The sequence below is a fragment of the Diadema setosum genome, chromosome 18, assembly GCF_964275005.1.
Source record: "Diadema setosum chromosome 18, eeDiaSeto1, whole genome shotgun sequence".
In the NCBI taxonomy this organism is placed as follows: domain Eukaryota; kingdom Metazoa; phylum Echinodermata; class Echinoidea; order Diadematoida; family Diadematidae; genus Diadema; species Diadema setosum.
In genome coordinates, this window is record NC_092702.1 from 13932417 (window position 1) to 13952889 (window position 20473).

Genomic DNA, 20473 nt, shown 5'->3' on the forward strand with positions numbered 1-20473 from the left:
AACCTATTCTTACCCTATTATGTTCATTTCCAAGGACGTGGAAGATTTGCAGAAACAAATGGTTATAATATCTACAATCACACGCGTCAGTCATGAATTCGATGAACTACAGTCCACAGTGATAACCAAGGGGATTTTTCCAGCGTATTAAGAACCTGTCACGTGCACGGCTTTTGTCGCAAATTCACTGAATAACGTAAAATCCCCGACTCCTAGCATCGCATTTTACTGGAATGCCACTAGACTGTGTTTGCTCTTTTAATTACACAGACCCTTTAAAGCCAATGATGGAAGTCGATGGTTTCATTGCTGAAAAGTTGTCTCCATCGTCGGAAGTGTCAAATATCTCTCTTCGATTCAATTTCGAGGGAACTGTTTCAGAATTATGGCTCACCACAGTTCTTTGCCTCCCGTGTTCCTTGCAGTTATCGCCTTCCAGTTCCTTCTCTTGTTCGCCGCTACATCAGCCTTCCCAACAACCACTGTCGCTCCGACCGTGGCAGGAGCGGCCGCAGCCACTACTTCTCCCATCTCGGTATATGACCAGTATGACCTGCTCCTCCATGACACCAACGCCCTCTTCACTCAGTTTCAGGCCGTCTACCTTTCATTCGTAAGTCACCCATAGGCTTTCGACTTATTCATTTCATCTTCCATGCAGCTTTAATTTTTCCCGCACAATGTTATTCCTTTATTAACTATTGAGTTGCTCGTTATTCTGTTGTACAATATAGAAGAAAGTCATCATCAACGTCAAATGAAGTTTTCTTACTGATGAACTGCTATGGGAGCAAAAAAGACACATGCTTTTTAAATGAGTTATATCCACTTACGAATACCTGGATTTCGACTGTGGCTTATATTTCTTTTTAAATCAGCTCCTGCTCAGCACTATGGTAGGCCTTAATTGACTACAAGTCATACAGGTATTCGATTAGTCTGAAACTAACAACTTTGAACAATGATAATGAGTTATTTTACACATGAGTTTTGATGACCATATTAAGCGTAAAACCAGTCGACAATTTTGTCATCACACACCTCTGCACGTATTGTCTCGCCCTGTGCTAAATTTACCATAGTTCATTTATTCGGGTTGTTGATAACATTTCGTTGTGTTTCCGTTATTCACGATCGATTCTCTCTCGGTTCCTGTGCACATGTACTAGTTTCCGCTAAAGTTCAGTTCCAACACATCCTTTATGTTTTGTCAGTGTTTGTTGTTCGTTCTTTGACGCCATGCATCTACTTCAGCACCCATTTGATCATTTCTTTTACCACTCCATCACTGCTTATTTTTTTTTAAATAATCACATCTGTCTTCATCCATCTCACTCACACATCACCTCCTGTTCGTCCATCGTCATCATCACGTCATCATTATGTTTGCCGACCACCGATCGGCAGATTGATGCCTTCATTAGCACCGACATGAATCAAACAACGACCAATAGCACTAACTCCACTACCGTTCCATCACAGAAGACGCAGCGCTTTGAGCAGACGGACGTGATGGCGCCCGAACTCGTCATCAACGGCTTTCTCACCACCAGGGATCTACCGTCAACTCACACCGAGCAGGTGAGAAAAAGTGAACTTCAGTCTACATCCCTTGTCTTATCCCTTGTCGTCTTCATCTTCCTTCTCTTCATCATCATATTTTTTTTCTGGTCCTTTTCCTCCTTCTACAACTCTAATTTAGTCTGTCTTTAATTTTCTCTTTTCTGTATAGTATCTTCTTTATAATGTATTTTTCCAATGTTACTTTTTTCTGAGATTGTTGAATACTGAAGAAGACACGTTTGCGTTCTAGGGTTTAACAAATTGAATAGATTAGGATGCCTCTGCAAACCTTTTTGTCTTGGCAGTTTACAAGTTATGGTTAACGACAGCAGGGAATCTTATTTTATCCATTACTCTGATTAAATTTACTACATGTCTATTACTACGAGTAACCAACTTTGTATATAATATTATATTTTTCCGAATGGTTACACGTCGTCAGTTTACCTGATGCCTGTATTTTCACTTTCATGGTAAAAGTAGAGACCCTAAACCCATATTCCATAGGCTTGATTGGGGTCTGGAAAAGGAAACTGGGTCATGATATACAGGAAATGAATGACAGTTAGATATGTGACTGAACTCTAGCAAGTAATGTTTGAATCTAATTCCATTTCAAGCTGGTAATACTGGTCAACATCGGTAAACTGCAATGGCAAGTTAAACTCAACTCAAGCAAAAATTGAAAACAAGATACTAGGCGTTCTTATCTCCCTGTTCGCGCGAAATGTGCTCGAAATTTAAGAGCGTGTGCAAGATTATTACTGATATAACTACATTAATATGTGTATGGAAGGGATGGAATTTTAGCGGAAGATATTTTTATGAATGAAACGGCCGATACCTTATCCTCGTACAACAGTCCCTACTTCCCAGAAAGTTAATCGTATAACGAGTGATAAGTACATTATAGTAAACACCAAGATATTTATACAGAAACACAAACAGACACACACGTATCGTTATACAGAACACCCGCTCACCCATATACGCCTAGTCATGCATACAAACCTAAGTGGCACATGAGGCTTCTGGAGATATTCGTTGGGGTGAGAGACAATGACTCATCGGATTGTCTCAAAGTCCAAATTATAACGGTTAACAACATTAACGAATCTATTATCTATCCCCCCCCCCCTCTCTCCTTATATATATCTCTGTTTTCTCATGCGCTCTTTCCCTCACATTTCGCATATCAAAATTTATGTGTGCGTGCGTGTGTGTGTGTTTGCGTGTTCATGTTTGCGTTCAGATATTGTACTACCCCTTAAGAGTATTTGTTGTATGTAGGCCCTAAATGCCCCTCTCTTAACATATAGTTTATATATTATGTACACACCTATCTTCTGTTGGATTAGTGTGCTTTCAATATCGAAGGATTGTGACAGCAACTTAGTACACTGTTGCATATTTCTGGATGTTCTTTTTTTTTGCTACTTTTTTTTTGGGGGGGGTACTTTATTTTGCTGTTATTCTTCGAGAGTGCATTTGTTTGTGACATGGAAATTTATGATTATTTAAGATATCATTGATAGACTCCGGGTTTTCCAATCTTTTGTCATGGTTCCTCTTCTGACTTGAAAAAAAAAAAACGCTGGAGAAAGAAAAAAAAAAGTCAGATATCTTAATTCTATAACAGGTCTGTCAACGAAGGCGTGGTATGAAATATAACTCTGTTTGAAGAGTGATCAAATGATCTGTTCAGTAATCTATTAAGTATATATTTTCTATGTTATATCTCTTCTTGCGTGAATTCATAGTTGTTGGACATACTATTTTCAATCGGTTCATTCAGCACAAAACTGATCTTTCATGAGGTCTTTTAGACAACAGTAATTATTATCAAGGGCAACAGACAGCAATTATTACGGCAGTGCAAGTGACAATCACGATCGATTATGATCCTATGGACAGCTATTTATAAGCTGTGTGTACTTATAGTGATATGCTATAAGAATACAAGTATATATGAGAGGCAGGAGGGAGAGGTAAAAATCTTTGCAATAAATTGCCAGTGCATCATCGATAATGAACAAATGCAAACAGCAGTAAGTAAAAAGGAAATGTGTTTATTGATGATCTGCCAAATATGAGAAAATTTAGAGGCGTGTCCGTGTTCGAGGAAGGGCGTGATGACAAGGCATGAAGTCAGACACAACCCACAATAACTTGCAATTTCGAAACGAGAAGTTTAAATTACTATAACGTTTGAGGAAATTTTCCGGTTGATGACAGGAATTATTGGGTCATACGAATAAACCATTGCAATGAAGGCTACTTTGTTTTCATTAATTTTGCATTTTTCCATTGCAACTTTATTTGGTGTGTCTCGGTGATGACGGAAAATTCCGTATGACACCTTTTTATCATTGCATGGGGAAAGCCTTTTGGTATTCATTGTGAAATGCTCTCGATGCTGTCGTCAGAACAGGAAAAGAGAAGAAAAAACGATTGTGGTCGAAACCCTGGTCACAAGCCGCTTTCTATACAGCTTCCTGCTCCTGTGGGATAGACTTTGGCCTTCATGTACGCAATTAAAGTTGCCACTCTCAAGTACAATCTGTACTATACATGAGTGATGACTTCTGCAATCGGGCTCGAGCCTTGCTCATCTAAAATGGCATTTCGTTTCTGAACAAACCACTATCCCACATTATTATTTTTTTCATATGTTGCGTTGGGATTTTTTTTTTAAGGGGGGGGGGGGTGCGTGTAAAACATAATTTTTAGCGGCACGCGTCACAATGATGTAAATCATCCTAACTGAATTTCAAACATGGGTCTTCTCAATTGGCTATTACAGTAGAAAATCAATATCCTACAATACCTTCAAAACACGATCTAGAATTGCAATAAACTGCACCAGAGTTTTCTTTTGAAGACGTATTATCTGCAGCTTAGGTATGCCGACAGATTGTTTAACCATACCCTAAGTAATGTATAAAAACTGTCTAATCGGGTATATTTGCTTGTTTTGTTGTTAGTGCTGTATGTCTTTCTTTCTGGTAATAAAATGTAAAGCGTTACGATCTCACCTCGAAATCAGATCAGATCATTCAAAAAGATACCCTTTTCTTTAAGCATTTTTTTTTAGTGTGATGAATGCTATGGTCACAGTCAATTTTGATATCAGTGTTATTATTGCTTTCAAAAATATATTATTAGAAGTATGTTTATCATTCTTATTGTTATATCTATTATCATTATCAATATAGATATCATTGTTATTAGTATTATTATTGTTATCAAAATGTTATTAGTAGTAGTATATTCATGATTATTCTCGTTTTATCATCATCAGTATCAATAATATAGATATCATTGTTATATTTTGTATGAATATACTTTAACACTATTGTTTGAATCATCAAATAAAAATAAGAAAAAAAAAGTCAAATAACTTTGATGAAACAAAATCCATCATTGGCATGCAACGCGAAGGCCTATACATACACGTTATCACTCTTCGAAATTCTGCATGTTCATACCCTATTAATGATCCCATGCTCTGAAACACCAATATTTGTTTCTCGACCGGTTTCTCCTTAGTCATCGTCTTCCTGTCTGTCTGTTTCGTTTCCAATTTCCAAAGGTTAGCGAAGAAGAGCTGTTGCAAACCCACCAGCAATTCCTTCGCACATACGAACGCGTACTCGAATCGCTGATCGACCAGGAGAACATCGTTGTAGGAGGCGACTCTACCTTTGTTGATGATTACACCCAAATAGTGCATACTTTAAACCGCCTCCTGGTCAAAATCGATGGCCTGGTAAGTTCTCTGAGTGTTCATTACTCATTTTATGATATAATACGCGGGGACTCCATGCAGTACAATATACTTATGACGTAAGTTATCATTCCTGTTACTCTCTTTCTCTCTCTCTCCCTTTCTCATATGTGTGTGTGTGTGTGTGTCCGTGTGTGTGCATGTATGTTTACTTAGTATATTTTCTAAAGGTAATCATCTCTACATGTTCAATATCTCACAGTTGGTGAAAATCATGTCCGTCTCTCTCCATCGCACTTCCCTTTCCCCTCACTGAGGTCAATTACCTCATTTTCCGGTACCATTTCCTCATATCCTATCTAACTGCACTCTTCTTCCCCTCCTCTCTTTTTAATTCGATATTCAGGAATGAACACTTATAATAATTCTCCTTTACGCTATTCTTCAATCTTAGTATTTCTGAAAATATTCATTTCGTTTTGAAAGTGCATCTCGTATTCGTATTTATTCATTTATTCATTTTTTTTTGTATGCCCGTCAGTGGATGTGATGATTGAAACAGATTGAATACCAAAGTCTGTCCTATTATATCACGAACATTTTTATCATCATAACATTATTTATGTTGTGTTAATTTCTTTTGTTACGTCATAGATGCAGCACCAAGATATCGAGAACGGCCCCGCCCCAACGTTCACCAGTCTTGACTGGTTGCCTGGCAACACCCAAGTTCACAACGTTCGCAGCCTTTACCTACTGCACAACGTTTACAACTATATCCCTGCGTCAATGCAGCACTACAGTTACCTGAAAATGCAACACACGCCGTCCTTATAAGGAATAACTTGGAATTGTCATTTTTACAATCAGTGATCATGATCTTTCTCTCCTCCTGCCTGCGTAGATTCTAGCCTTTTATGTAATAGTCTTCCGTCTATTTATTTCAAAAGCTTCATTATGCAAGTACGTTCAAAGCAATATTTCAAAACTAAATGTAGAAATGTTATTTATTGTTCATTATCCGTGCGGTTTTCGAAATGTCCTCGCTGAAACGCACAAGTTTGAAATGTAATGAACATCCTAATTTATTCTCACTGATTATGCAATGCGTGCGTGTTTTTGCTTGATAGAATGTGTCTATATCAAGACCATGGTTTCTGCCGTTTATTTATTGTATTTATAGCTTCGTTAGATAAGGAAATCATGTGCGGTTGACTCACAGCATATTCTACTGTCACATTATATTGTACGTGTTTGATGAATGATAAACAAGATTCCTGCTTTTCCCCTTTTTTGACAATGTTGAAGTGAAATTCCGTAAAACCCATTTTGGGCTTTGTTTTTCTTTTATTTTCCACTTACACACAAACACACACATACATACATGTATTACAATAACTATTTTCAATATTTATATGCAAAGACTGTATATCGTATGTATTCATGGAAGTGAGTGTAACGAAGCCTGTGATGTACGAAGTGCGAATGGGAAGAAGTAAATTTGGTGCGTGATTTTCCAGTTCGGATGAAGAAAAGGTTCCCATTATTGCAAAACGTTCATACTGTTATCATCATTCTATTATTTATTGCTGTGGAGCAAACATCTCACATCAACAAGCATTGATTCTTTGAACTTGAAAATCTGAGTTGCTGAATGACTGCGAATAGCCATGTAAGACTATTTGTGCGCGGTCTTACATCTTGCTGCATAATGCATTTATGTAACATAACTATTCGTAGGCCACGTACAATGATTTATAATGTAATGAATACTGTCGGCAAATCAAAGTCTAAAAAATTAACCAGATGCTCCAACATGGAATAACACATCAATTCTGTCGTTTTATTATTATGAGCTATACATTCAGTCACGTATTCTACTGAGTATATACTGCCTGTTGTTTTTAATTATGCAAACAGCCGAATGAGATTCCGAAATGAGTATCCTTTCCACACATACTCAAGAGACAACGCGTAAAGACTATTCACAGAAAACGAGAGAAAATATCATATTGGCAGTATTACATGATTGTGGATCTTGCGTGTGGCTTGTCAATCTTTCGATTCATTTTCACGAGATGGTTGTCGTGATGCATGTGATATTTCATTCGTATGAAAATTCTGCCTTCCCACAGTGAAATGATGCAACAGTATTTATAACAAAACAGTACTATCGTTGTATCAAATTCATGTAATGTATTTATATATTTGTGGTTTATTCCCACACACGGCAGGACTTTAAGGTGATGCAACTTGTTTTTTAACTTCAAGTATCATAACATGCCAGGTCTATTCCATAATAATATTTATGTGTCATTATTTATCCGTATTTATGTAATACATATTGTATGAACTTTCAGTTTCAAAGAACAATATTGTATGTTCTTTGCTTCAACCTATTTGTAAATGTCCTCTATTTAATCATTATCATTCGTAGTATTGAAATTGCTGTTATTGTGTTGTTGGTGTTCGTCAATTTATGTAGTATTCAATGCCGTTGGTATTGTCACGATGTAACTAGTTGTAGAGCTTCATAGCAGCCTTATGAAGGATTTTGAATTGATGCAGTTGTGCATATAATATATTGTTTAAGAGAACAGATATGTAAGATTCTGGGAGTCGATCATGGGATAAAATACCTTGAGTTCATTCAATAAAGAAAGAATGCATAAAAACAAGTACGTTTATGTGCAGTTTCTTCCAATCACATGCTCAGAGTTTATATGCGAACGTTTGATGAGATGATAATGGCAATTGTTATAATGTAGTTACTGTAGTAATAGCTAATATACTCTACTATTCATTATGATTATACGAATTATCTATTCGCACCTTCGGGATACATACATACATACATACACACATACACACATATATATATACTTATATGCATACAATACATGTTATATACATTGTGCTTGGTGTAAAATGATGACAAATAATTAGTCTTCGGGATAGCTCATTGAATTATTCATCTAAACGATGCACACACAAAAAAAAAATAATAAATGCACAAGGTACATACACTATATATATATATATATATGTGTGTGTGTGTGTGTGTGTGTGTGTGTGAGTGCGTGTGTGAATTTTTGAGAGAGAGAACGCAAAAACAAAAATCAAGCTTTATCTTTTTTTCTTCATTTGTTTATATCACAAAGACAGATGTAAATGAGTAAATTCAAACACCAAATTACTCACTGGACGATATTTCAGTTTGACATCTCTAACGAGCATATAGATATGCGATTTGATATACAATGTTCGTGACATTTCTGAAAAAAGGGGGAAATTTTGTTTAGTTCAGTTGCCGTTCCATTTCTAGCTAGTATTGTAAAAGTAGAGAATTGGGTTCATTACTGCAAACAGTGAATTAAAAAAAAAAGAACTGGGTTGTGATATTCAGCTGTATTTACATTTTTGTAGCTGCTGTTAAATGTGGCTGACCGCAATTGAATCATAGCCGTTACTCGCACAGGCTGCTGACCATGAACTTTTGGGGGATCTTTACGAGGTTTGTTGTTTTCATCACGCTTTGGATTACATCAGATCGAAGTATCCCGTCTGCTGCTATGTGTAAACGATACATTAGGGAGTCTTGTCATGTTTGCAGTACTAACATTGATTATGTAATTTAAACTGCCATAATACTGACACCATCACTTTGTTTCCTCTTTAGCCACGGTTGACTAGACTCCACTTCCATGTAGGTTCCATTTTTTTTTTTTTTTTTGCTTTAACTTGTTTTGTTAGTATGATGATTTTTGACATTATGACAATTATGTTTATGTGTTTCCTTTTTCCCAGTTAAAGGGATCGTATAGTTTTGCTTGAGACCTACATTGTAATTTCAGGTTTCTAACTTCATTTGGTGAGATAATGAGAAACCTCGTATGAAATATGAAAGAGCATGTAATTCTATGAGGAATTCAACGTTTATTACCCTAAACTCCTATTAGCTCAAAAATCAATTCGGCATAACGGGCCTGATATTTGGAATTCACTCCCTCTCCACATAAAACAGTGCACATCTCTCTATTCCTTTAAGGCAAATACAAAGAAATATTTCTTGGCACAATATCATACGGTACAGTAATCATTAAACATGTACCTCTTATACTCAACAACAAGGCAATATTTGGTCCACCCCCTTTTCCTTTTCTTTTACTTTGCTGCTTGACCCTTCGCCCATATTATAACATATCCAATCATTTTCTTAGAAGTGCTGACCATCAACACTTTCGCGCTTCATCACCTGCACACGCACTCACAGGCACCACTCCTGTTTACCAAGTAATTGTATAAAACTGGATTTACACGCACTTTAACATGGCCCATCTGTATTAGTGTTCAAGTACTACAATAAAAAATGGTAATTTAACTCTGGCTGTCCGTCTGCTCAAGCACGGCTTATAACGGCGGCCCTCTGCATCATATGTATATATTATATATTGTACTGTGAATTAAGTCATTATTGGCCATATAAACATTTTGTATGTTATTTAACGTTTCATTTGTCTTTACATACAAAATATGACATACTATGTAATATGTCAATAATTTTCAGAATTGTATTTGTGTAATTGAACCTGCCTTTGTTATTTTTGTTATTCTGAAAGAAAATATGAAATGCAGAAAATAAAATCTTTTCAAACAAAAAATATTTGATGAAAATTGGTTTTGAAATGGCTGAGATATCCAAAAAAGAGCGATTCTAATAAAGTGTGGGACCCACACTTTATTATGATCGCTTTGTTTTACTTTGTTTTTTATGTTTCAGTCATTCCAAACCCAATTTTCATCAAATAAATTTGGAATTCCTCTGAAAAATGGTACGTTCTGTATTTTCTTGGTATCTCACAAAAATATAAAAGCCCAATTCTCATCTCCACTAATACTGTACCATCCCTTTAAGGTGATGTCATAACAGTATATTTATTACATTAATTGTTAAGAATTATTCTCTTACGTTGAGAAATATGACAAAGGATTAATTGAAATTGAACTTAAAATTGCAGTTGAAATTGAAATTTGAATATTACTGTCACTGCTTGGCGAAAAGATCAAAATGTGCAATTCCATAACTCTGTAATCTTATGTCTTCTTAGATGCCCCACCTAATATTGTGTTTGTCTGATTTTGCTCAATTCATTGAAATCGACTCAAACTTTGAATGGCTTTTCACTTTTATCACCAGAACTTCACTTGCCACTGTGAGACATCTAAAAGCAGCCATCCATTTATACAATCTGAACAACTCATACGTTTAGATTCGTATCGACTATTCGTACGAATGATACAGTCATGAATTCTGGCCATCTTTGTTTGATTTCATAGATCAGTGTGGGACAAGCTAAAAATGCATTGCAGTCCACCAAAACTGCAACGACGAAGTGACATTCCGTAAAGTTGGTGCACCTGCTATGGATTTGTGGGAACTAACGCAATGCGTGTGAGCATGCTATATACGTCTATTATCAAATGTCTGGAATTTGAGTTTGCACTTTGACCATTTAAGTGACCGTGTTTTCTCTTTATATGACGGTCTTATAGGGGTTTTTGTTTGTTTGTTTTGTCTGTCTTCTGAAATAGCTCTGTCTCTGTCTGATTTAACTCTTTTTAGTGAAATCGGCCCAAGCATGGAACGGCATTTCATTTTTTTCTCAACAGGAACTATTCCATGTTCAAGTCATAAATTCTGGCCATCTTTGTTTGATTTCATAGATCAGAGTAGGAGAAGTGCCACAGTAAATCAAAACTGCACTGCAATGACCAAGTGGCATCGTATCGGTGACACCGATTGGTTTTCGGAGACTACTCGGTGTGAGCTTTAGAAATATTATCATAACGTCTGGAACTTGATTTTGAATTCTGACTGTAATGGTGTGAATGTATTTTTGTTGTTAAACTAAGAGAGTCTTGTTTCTCGTCTGTCTTCAATAACCCCTCTCCTCTGTGTCTGATTTTGCTTTATTCATTGATTTCGACTTGAACATGGAAAGGCTTTTCATTTTTATAACCAGGGCCTATATTCCACATCCGTGTCATAAATTCTGGTCATCTTTGTTTGATTTCATATAGAAGATGTGGGATAAGCTATAGATACACAATCCATGAAATTTGCAATGGCGCAGTGGATTGTAGACTAAACGGTGGTAGCATATAGGGCTGTTATCATGATGTCTAAAACTTGATTCTGAAAACTGGCTACCGGTATACGGTATAATCTATGTTGGGGCGGTGTTTGTTAGTTGTTGTTTTTTTAATAATACCACTTTATACATTATTCAAGTCTTATTTTCTGTCTGTCTTCTCAACCTCCTCCCCGATCCTTCCTTATTTTTCATTCGATGATATCGCCCCGAAGATTGAGTGGCTTTTATCGCTGTTAAGACCAGCAACTGAAATATAAGCTTTTCTTGAAATAGAAGCATGTTTTAGATTCCGCATTATTATTTTTTTTTTGGTCATTCCACTCAACAAAAGTCAATAGCATCATATCGATCGATGTGCATAGTAGAACGAAATTATCCTTTTAATGTCTGTTTGATATTACTAGTAACCAATTGAGAAGAAGCAAGAACATAACCCATGCATAAATTATATCAGACAGTGTAAATATGTCATGTACTTCTATGCGCCGTCATTTTTTTTTTTTAATTGAAAGAAACATCTGTTGTAGGAACAAACAAAACTAAGAAATCTTACATTTACCTAGAATTCCTGAAAGAGTTCTTTCTTCTAAGATTGTTTGTAAGATGATTTTTCCCCTGCAGAGGCCAGCTGGTACCATGGTATTCAGCATCCAATAATTTAAAGAAATCTGAAAAATCCCGACTTTGCAGAAGTATGAACGGTGGATAACAAATATAATCATGCGCTCTTCATAATCAAGCGAAAACTAGACAGGGAATCCAGGGTCGAAGTTCGGGTATGATTGTTATCATCCTTTGTTCAAATATCCAGAGTAGCTGATAGTCTCGGCCATTAGTTCTCTTTTCCCCATTTTCTTTTTTTATTCATGTGACTGACGGATATTTTTTTCCCCTTTCAATCCAGAGTCAACCGTTCGGCTTGGATATGGCTGTCTGGAGTGCAAACAATTATCATGCATTTAGAAGAACCGCCGCTTGGTTGGGGATTTATGTGAGGGGGTTCATTTTAAGAAAAAGGAGTAGCCTACGCAGAATCGTGAAGCGGTAATGAACTTGTGCGTCTAATTCTTGTAATGTGAACAAAGGGCCAGGCACTGAAAAAACACATGGGGGATTTCTTACATAGGATAGTTATAGACGATAGTATGTCGGTTACTTTTCCATTTCAAGATCTTAATCTACCGCTCCTTTAGGTTTGATTTAGAGATTTGATACAGAATGTAATTAGAGTCAACAATACACTTTGCTCTGTTTAAGAAGCTTTCACTTTCTCTTGATTACCCTTTGTCCGCTTTGATAAAAGGGAAAAATTTCACCAAAAGAGAAATCAGTTCCATTGAAATCAGTGATAGAATAAGAGTTGTTGTTGTGTTTACAGAAAAAAAAAAATGGGACCCTATTTAGAAATAATTTGCCCCAGACAACGCTGACATCTAATAAAGCCAGAATGAATTACAAACAAATCAAACATTATTATCAAAAATACAATGTTATGCTAATGTAATGTCTCCACTATGGAGGTCATAATGGATTTTTCCATCACGAGGGAGCTCAAAGTAGACATCTATCTGAAATCATGTCTATCCAAATCAAGAGTTATCAAATTACCTGAAGTTTTCACGACAGAAATCAAAGATGAAGTTATGTTGTCATCTCCTCACAATAAGACAAAAATTATCTTTTGGTCGCTAATTCATCAGATACAACACGTAGGTTGTTGGAGCTCGATAACACAATGCACATCTAACCGCACAACTTAATCTTTCTCATAAATTTTTATCTCAGGGGAATGTCAAGTATATCATAGTAAAATAGTAATATATGAAATACAAGGAAATTTAGACTTTATAAAAAAGTTATGCGGGCTTTTTTTTTTTTAATCTGAATTTATTGAATCTGCTACCATCCTTTTTGTTTGATTTCACTCTATTTCTGAAAATCTACCTGTCAATGTGGAGTTTCGCTTTAAGGTACCGTATAACTCATTTGATGAAGGTATCATTTTAACCCCTGTTGGTTTTTTGGTCTTTGAGTCGCATAAAGCTCGGGAGGTGGCTTGTCTCAATTCAGGATCAAGACTTCACGATCTGTTTATGAGATTTTTTATGATCCTTCGATTGCCTCTGAATGTCAACCTCGCATTCCTCTCGGATAGTTATCGGACAGGACGTCTTTACAAAGAGATTTGATGATAGCTGTTTGATTCTTTTGGAAATAGCGCTTAAAATAATGATAATGACATAGCATAGTCATGTGCTGTTATTTCTTTCCGTTATAACCAACGCTGACCCTCCTTCAAAATCGTCCAACTTCATAAGTTGTGTTTTACGTCTGCCAGAAGGAAGGGCCTGCAGAATTGGATCGAAAATAATTCATTTGGAATTACAGTTGAAAAAAATTAAAAGAATCAGATTTGATATACCACAAATATAAGGAAATGTGTATAATCGTGAAACTGAATGGTATCCCCCTTCGTTATTACATCTTCTGGCGTTTCAGGTGTAAAAAGTAAAAAGAGACAAGTATTTTTTTAAGTGTAGGTTTAACACACTATGGCAGCTGTTAAATTCTCTATCTTCTATTGATATATTCTAGCATTCATATATCAAAAAATGTTTTACATAGGAGAGAACAGACCGGTGCAGTACATAATATTAATTTGATATTTCTTTTATATCAATTCAGCCTCTCCAATCTATTTCAGGACTTACATTTCAAGAATTGCAAAGAATTGTCAGGAACAAGTATATCCTAATTGAAAGGCAATGCGTATGTAAAGAACGCGTTGTGGACAAGAGAGAAAAAAACTATACATGGGAAAGGAATCATATTGTGGGAAAGTGATACAAAGCATCAAAATCACACTTACGGATCATAAAAAGCCTCGCTATACAAACACAAACAAACACACATTGCGTTCTTCAACTACACTATTTCTCTAGAATTGTAAGCATGGTATATGCCTGCACTCAAACACAGGGCGGTAAAAGGTAACAAGATATAAACGGATGAAAAGATACGGGGAAGTTTTGAGATTTTATTGTTGTAATTGATAGGACAGTGCAGTTTTATAAAGGAGATTTTTATCTAAAACTTCAACATGAGTGACTGCAGAGATGATAGTTGATGAACCTGTGCTGGTATAATCATTCATATGAATTTCTTCGAACATAATCGCATACTATATCGGGTTCTCGAAACGCGAAAACAAAAATACCAACACCTTGAAATCAAATATCTTTTGATGAAGAACATCTCCCGCTCTCCCTCCCCCTCTCTCCCCTCCCTCTCCCTCTCTCCCCCTCACTTACTCTCTCTCTCTCTCTCTCTCTCTCTCTCTCTCTCTCTCGCCCAATCAACTTGATATTTGCTATACACACCTTATATGGTATAGACAATGATGATCAGCCAATCGGAAGTTGTAAAAGCATGGCAAACAACTACCTACTATCTTGCCGAAAAGACGCCACCGACGTGTCATGCTATCAATAGAAAGGCAAATAAACGCGCGTGGGAGAATGCTAAGCTTACGTTTTGATATTCATGTATGGGAATTTCCCTACTCACAATACTGAAACTGTCATTTAAACACCTTCGTAGGGTAGTTAGCGAGAATCCTACGCAAATGGTAATTAGAATCTGCAGTAATAGTCATGCACCCAGATCCTTTTCTCTTTGATATCATTGCTTGTTCCGATTTTTTTTTTTATTACGGAAAGAAAAAGTACCGGATGCCTAAATGTTAATGAGAAGCAAACTCATATGATTTGAGTAAAGTTTATGTTTCGACATAATCACCTTAACAAAACTTTGGGACTGAACACGGTCAGTAACAGATAGATAGAGCGATAGATAGAAAGATAGATAGATAGATAGATAGATAGATAGATAGATAGATAGAGAGAGAGAGAGAGAGAGAGATAGATAAGATAGATAGATAGATTGATTGATTGATTGATTGATTGATTGATTGATAGATAAAGAGGAAAAAAGTTAGAGAGAGGGAGACAAAAGATTTCAAAGGAGTCTGCAAGGTGAAAAAAGCACTATAAGCATTATAGTATAACGAGTCTTATTTCCATGTTACCAGAATCGTCAATTTTGTATACCTTTAACCACCATGATGTAGAGTAACCCTCTTCTTGTTTTCCTCTGTAAGGTAAAAAAAAAGCCAAAACAACATGAAACAAAACAACGCAGTGGCCAATTTGAGTCATTACAATCAATAATGATCTGTGCCAAACAAAACATACTTTTAGAAGACAAGCAAAGAATACCCTCCTTTGCAAATAATCATATGTTTAAGCAAAAGCATTTGCATGGTTCTTGCCTGCACCCCGAGGGTTCGCAGGTTTATTTTGTCCTGCGTGCATTACTAGACGTAATTATTATAGTATAACGAGTCTTATTTCCGTGTTACCAGAATCATTCATTTCGTATACCTTTAACCACCATGATGTAGAGTAACCCTCTTCTTATTTTCCTCTCTATCTTTCTTCCTTTCTCTCTCCTTCTCTTATATCCATATCTACAAATCAATTGAACATGAATAATGCATCGTTTAAATAATGTTTATGTACATACTTATGTGTAAGGAATATCTACTGGACGTCCCAGTCAAGCTTTTAATAGCTTGTGACGATCCACACAAAATTTATATTCATCATTCATGTACAAACTATGTGCATATTTTGTGTATAATGCATGTATGCATTTTGTGAATAGATTAGATCAAATCAAATCTAAATCTATGTGGCACAACTAAGTGTTTTTTCGGTGAAACTTGACATTGTCAAATAATACGAAACGTTAGAGGTGAAAGCATTATGAAAATAACTATCCATGGCGGCAAGAGCTACCAATAATATTATTTTCTAAAGACAAATTTCGTAAAACAAAGACTGTTTTCAATCAAAAACAAAGTTGAAGAAGTCATGAATGCTTTATTCGTCAATTTAGAATGAGTGATGGCACTATGTGAGCTAAGACTAGGGCAGTGCCAGTGCGTGTATATATATGTACATGTTATCATAATATATATATATATATATATATATATATATATATATATATATATATATATATATATATATACATAAAACACAAATTAATTTGTATATCTTTAATATTGGGATGAAACGTTCAAACCACTAATACGCCAATTAAGGAGTGAAAGTAATAGCAAGATATCGTGACTCTCTTTTTGGATATTACACTTTTGATAATTGTGGTAAGTGTGTAATAAAAATATTCGGCTGTGGAAACTCTTTGGTTGAGCAATGATTAAGGGACATCCGTTTTCGGCCTATAATGGTATTGGTTCTTGGTTTTGGTGCTCATTGACCACAACTCTCGGCAAATTAAGTCATCATGCATTTCCTTGGCTTCCTGCATTATTTTCTTCAACCTTTCTTGGTATTTCGAGTGCATCCTGATGTGGCATTCTTTTAACGTCATTTCTCGTAACGATCAGTTGCGGAGACAAAAGACACAGTAGCGGATCAGGAGGGGGCGCACCAGGCGCCCCCCCCCTTATTATTATTATTTTTTGGTTAATTTAAAAGAAATAAAAGAAAAAATGGAGAGGGGGCGTGCGCCCTCTTTTAATTTTGTAAAGGCGCCCCCCCCCCCCTTTTTACGGAATTCCTGGATCCGCTCCTGAGACATCATTGCAATTTTTAATTCGTAAATAATGTAAGTTTGCCCTGTAATGATCATTGTCTTTCCCTCTCAGTCTTGATACTCTCGGAATATAGAGTCTTCAAATAAACACATAATTCTATGAAAAAAAAAACATAAAATGCTGGTCCTGTACCTACCAAGAGTAAGTCCAAACTCTACTGTGGGATCAAAGCATATAATGGCGGTTGAAAATATTAAACTGGTCGATAAGTGGTGTGATAAAGGAGTGGAAAATGGGGTTTATAACAGGATGATTCTTCAACGAATATTTCCCTTTTTATGAAGGGTATAAAGAATATGCGCTCATTTTTTTTTTGCGCTTTCTGTGTAACACGGCTGCCAATTCGAATGAAATATGAAGGAAATGCTTCCAGTAAAAGCCAAAGCTATGACTATAATGCTTACTAATTGAAAAAAACAAAAACAGAACGCGGATGTTATCATAGCCTTTATTCAAGACCGTTATAAAGCACTATTTCTTTTCTTTTCTTTTTGATGATGGAAATAAATAAACTATTGAATTGAATTGAATTGAATAAAGGAGACCTCCGGATGATTTTTAGACTTTCACATTTCAACAACTATTTATATAAATTGGTTCACTGGGTATAATGTTCGGTGATTGGGATAAGGGATGATAATGTTTTCAAAGTTTATAACAAATCACAATGAACAAGGATAATGACATGTCAGCTACACCATAAGGGCTCAAGGAAGCAGAACAAAAGAACAAAGCGTGCATTTATTCTACACAGGTGAACTGTATTGTTTTGGAATGACATTAGCTACATATCTGAAATATGTGAGCCTCCTGTATGTCATCACCGTTGTTCAATGTAACTTGTTTGAGGTTTTTCAGAGTATTGGTTTCCTGCTCTATAGGGCCCATTCACATTAAATTCTACAGATCTATACATGGATCTGTAGATTATGTCTTCTACATGATGTGAAAATCGTCTGGACTGTCGTCATTGTTTCAGCTCCATAAAGTCGACGCGCAGGTCCACCTTTCCAATTCAATTCACATTGTGCGATAAACGAATAAAAACAACAGAGCGAGGCGGCAGACCCCGTGGATTGCAATATTAGCATGGTATATATACCTAACAGTGTCGAACATGCCTTTTCTGCCTTCAATGTATACTTTCTTGCCCGATGCGACCTATAACTTCATTATCCTCGTCGTTTTGCTCTGTCAGTTCTCCCCTCCACCTCCAGGGGCGGATCCAGGAATTCCGTAAAGGGGGGGGGGGGGGGGGCGTCTTTACAAAATTAAAGGGGGCGCACGCCCTCCCCCTTTATTTTCTTTTTTTTAAACAAAAATTAAAGCGAGTGCGCGCCCGATGCGCTCCCCCTTGATCCAAACTGAGATTTCCATTAGTAAAGGAGAAAACCTTTCCTTAGTTCTGGGGGGGGGGGGGGGGGAGGGGGGCATTTCATGAAGGAACTTGTCGGATAAAATGTCCGTCAAGTCAATTATTTCCGACAAGTTCAGAGAAATCAGCCAATCAGACAAAAGAATTTCTCAAAACTTGTCGGATATAATTGACTTGTCAGATATTTTATCCGACAAGTTCCTTCATGAAATGCCCCCCTGATGTAAGACCCTCACCATCCCCCCCCCCCCAAAAAAAAACCTCAACAAACTTCAAAACAGATAAAAAGCATAAATGCAAAAGTGCAAAAGAAGAGGAAATGTAATTAATTGAAATTATCATCATGGATAGTCGACACGTTTGAGCTCTAATCATTCGCCAATCATTGGTTTTCACCTCCAGGATGCTATGAGAGTCGCCCAGGCAACTAAAACTCATTGCATAATATCCCTACGATGTGATTTAAAATAGTCATGACGTTTACGATGGTTTACGTAAAATCGAATTACAATTTGGATTAAAAGAAAGCAGGTATGTCCTTGGTGCGACTGATATTTATATCTGAATCATGATATAAAAAACGCCCCATCCATACATTCTTTCAAGAGGAGACTGAAGTCCTTTCTATTGCAGTCGTATGACTTTCCAGGACTCAACTAGCCATTTGGCCTTCTCTCTCACATACAGACTTACTCTTTCCTCTTTGAAGAATAAATTCTAATCTTTTGGATGTCTGCTGCTATCCACGCTTTCGCCATAAGAGTCAAAGACATGAACAATAATGATGAATGTCTGTCTTATTCCTGTTCTCACGTCCCTTCAATTCCTTGCTTTTCTCCTTTCAGACGCTACAATCACTTTTTTCCCCTCCACATCCATTTTCTGTGTCCCTTGCTACACTTCTGTCGAAGATCGCTGTCTCTCTCTCTTGTGCATTTTCGTTTGCTATTTTGTCTTCTATTTGTTCATCGTTTCCATTCCGTTTTGTCCCGTACAGCCTTTTCTTCAGTAGTTGTTTTGCTGTCTAGTCTTGTTTCATGTTTTTTCGCGTCTGTTAGTCTTGTCCATCCCGTTTTGTCCCGTACAGCCTTTTCTCTAGTAGTTGTTTTGTTGCCTAGTCTTGTCCTATGTTGTTCACGTCTGTAATAGTAAGTGTATTTATCTGTGATTCTAGTTCTCAGTGGGCTTCCAGACTTCTTCCTCTTTTTTCCCCTCTCCTATAGTATTTATAATGCTTTAATTAATTTTTCCATTGACGTTATTATTCCAGAGGGGCCCACATTCTACAAGCTCTGTCTTTTTAGTGGGTCTCTCCATTTTTCGCACTTTAAGCAAAGTTATACATGTACTATATTTCGATCACTTCTGTTTTTTTTTGTTTTTTTTTTACTATAATGTATAATTACTATGTGGTCCTCCTCAATTGTTTTATATTCTTTTCGATACATAATGTTATGTTTACCTTATTCTCTGTTGTCAAAAGAAGTGCAACTTATATGTTTTGTCGAAAAATGAAATAAACTTTGAATTGAATTGAAAAAAAAAATAATTATGATTACGCTGCATGGTTCATTGATTCTTCTACTGTTAAAATTTATAATTACATGAACGTCTCTCTATAGCGTCCAGGTGAAGTATCATCAAAATGATACTGAGTACATGCTGTTCATGCATTTTATATCAACGTTGTAAAACGAATAGAAAAAGGCGGATGGTGCATATTTTTTCCCCTCCTAAACACGGTTGACGCAATACAAAGTGTCACAATATCTAGATGATAAAGTGGATTATACCTAGGGACGGCCAACCTGCGATGTCTCTTGTTCAAGTTTTGAATCGTTGCTGCAGGCCACTCATACATATTTCACTATTTAAAAAAAAACCCCACTTTGCTACTTGTTTTGGTTCTATCAAAATTTTCATTTTGGCATTGAAGCTAAAAGAGTCACAGGAATATCAGTTTCAGGCCA

General features: G+C 36.3%; 1 protein-coding gene across 1 annotated transcript; it reads left to right on the forward strand.

Moving 5' to 3' along the window:
• The first annotated feature begins 385 nt into the window (after positions 1 to 385).
• LOC140242007 (uncharacterized) lies at positions 386 to 6127 on the forward strand. The gene is made up of 4 exons (XM_072321751.1): positions 386 to 613; positions 1483 to 1581; positions 5156 to 5332; positions 5945 to 6127. The coding sequence occupies exons 1-4, from the start codon at positions 386 to 388 to the stop codon at positions 6125 to 6127; spliced, it is 687 nt and encodes a 228-aa protein (XP_072177852.1).
• The last annotated feature ends 14346 nt before the right edge of the window (positions 6128 to 20473 follow it).

Bases quoted from the DNA above. Each gene is read 5' to 3' on its own strand.
- LOC140242007 (XM_072321751.1), top strand. From the start codon at position 386: ATGGCTCACCACAGTTCTTTGCCTCCCGTGTTCCTTGCAGTTATCGCC. The intron at 1,582-5,155 runs GTGAGAAAAAGT...CAATTTCCAAAG, and splicing joins CGTCAACTCACACCGAGCAG to GTTAGCGAAGAAGAGCTGTT. The intron at 5,333-5,944 runs GTAAGTTCTCTG...GTTACGTCATAG, and splicing joins TGGTCAAAATCGATGGCCTG to ATGCAGCACCAAGATATCGA.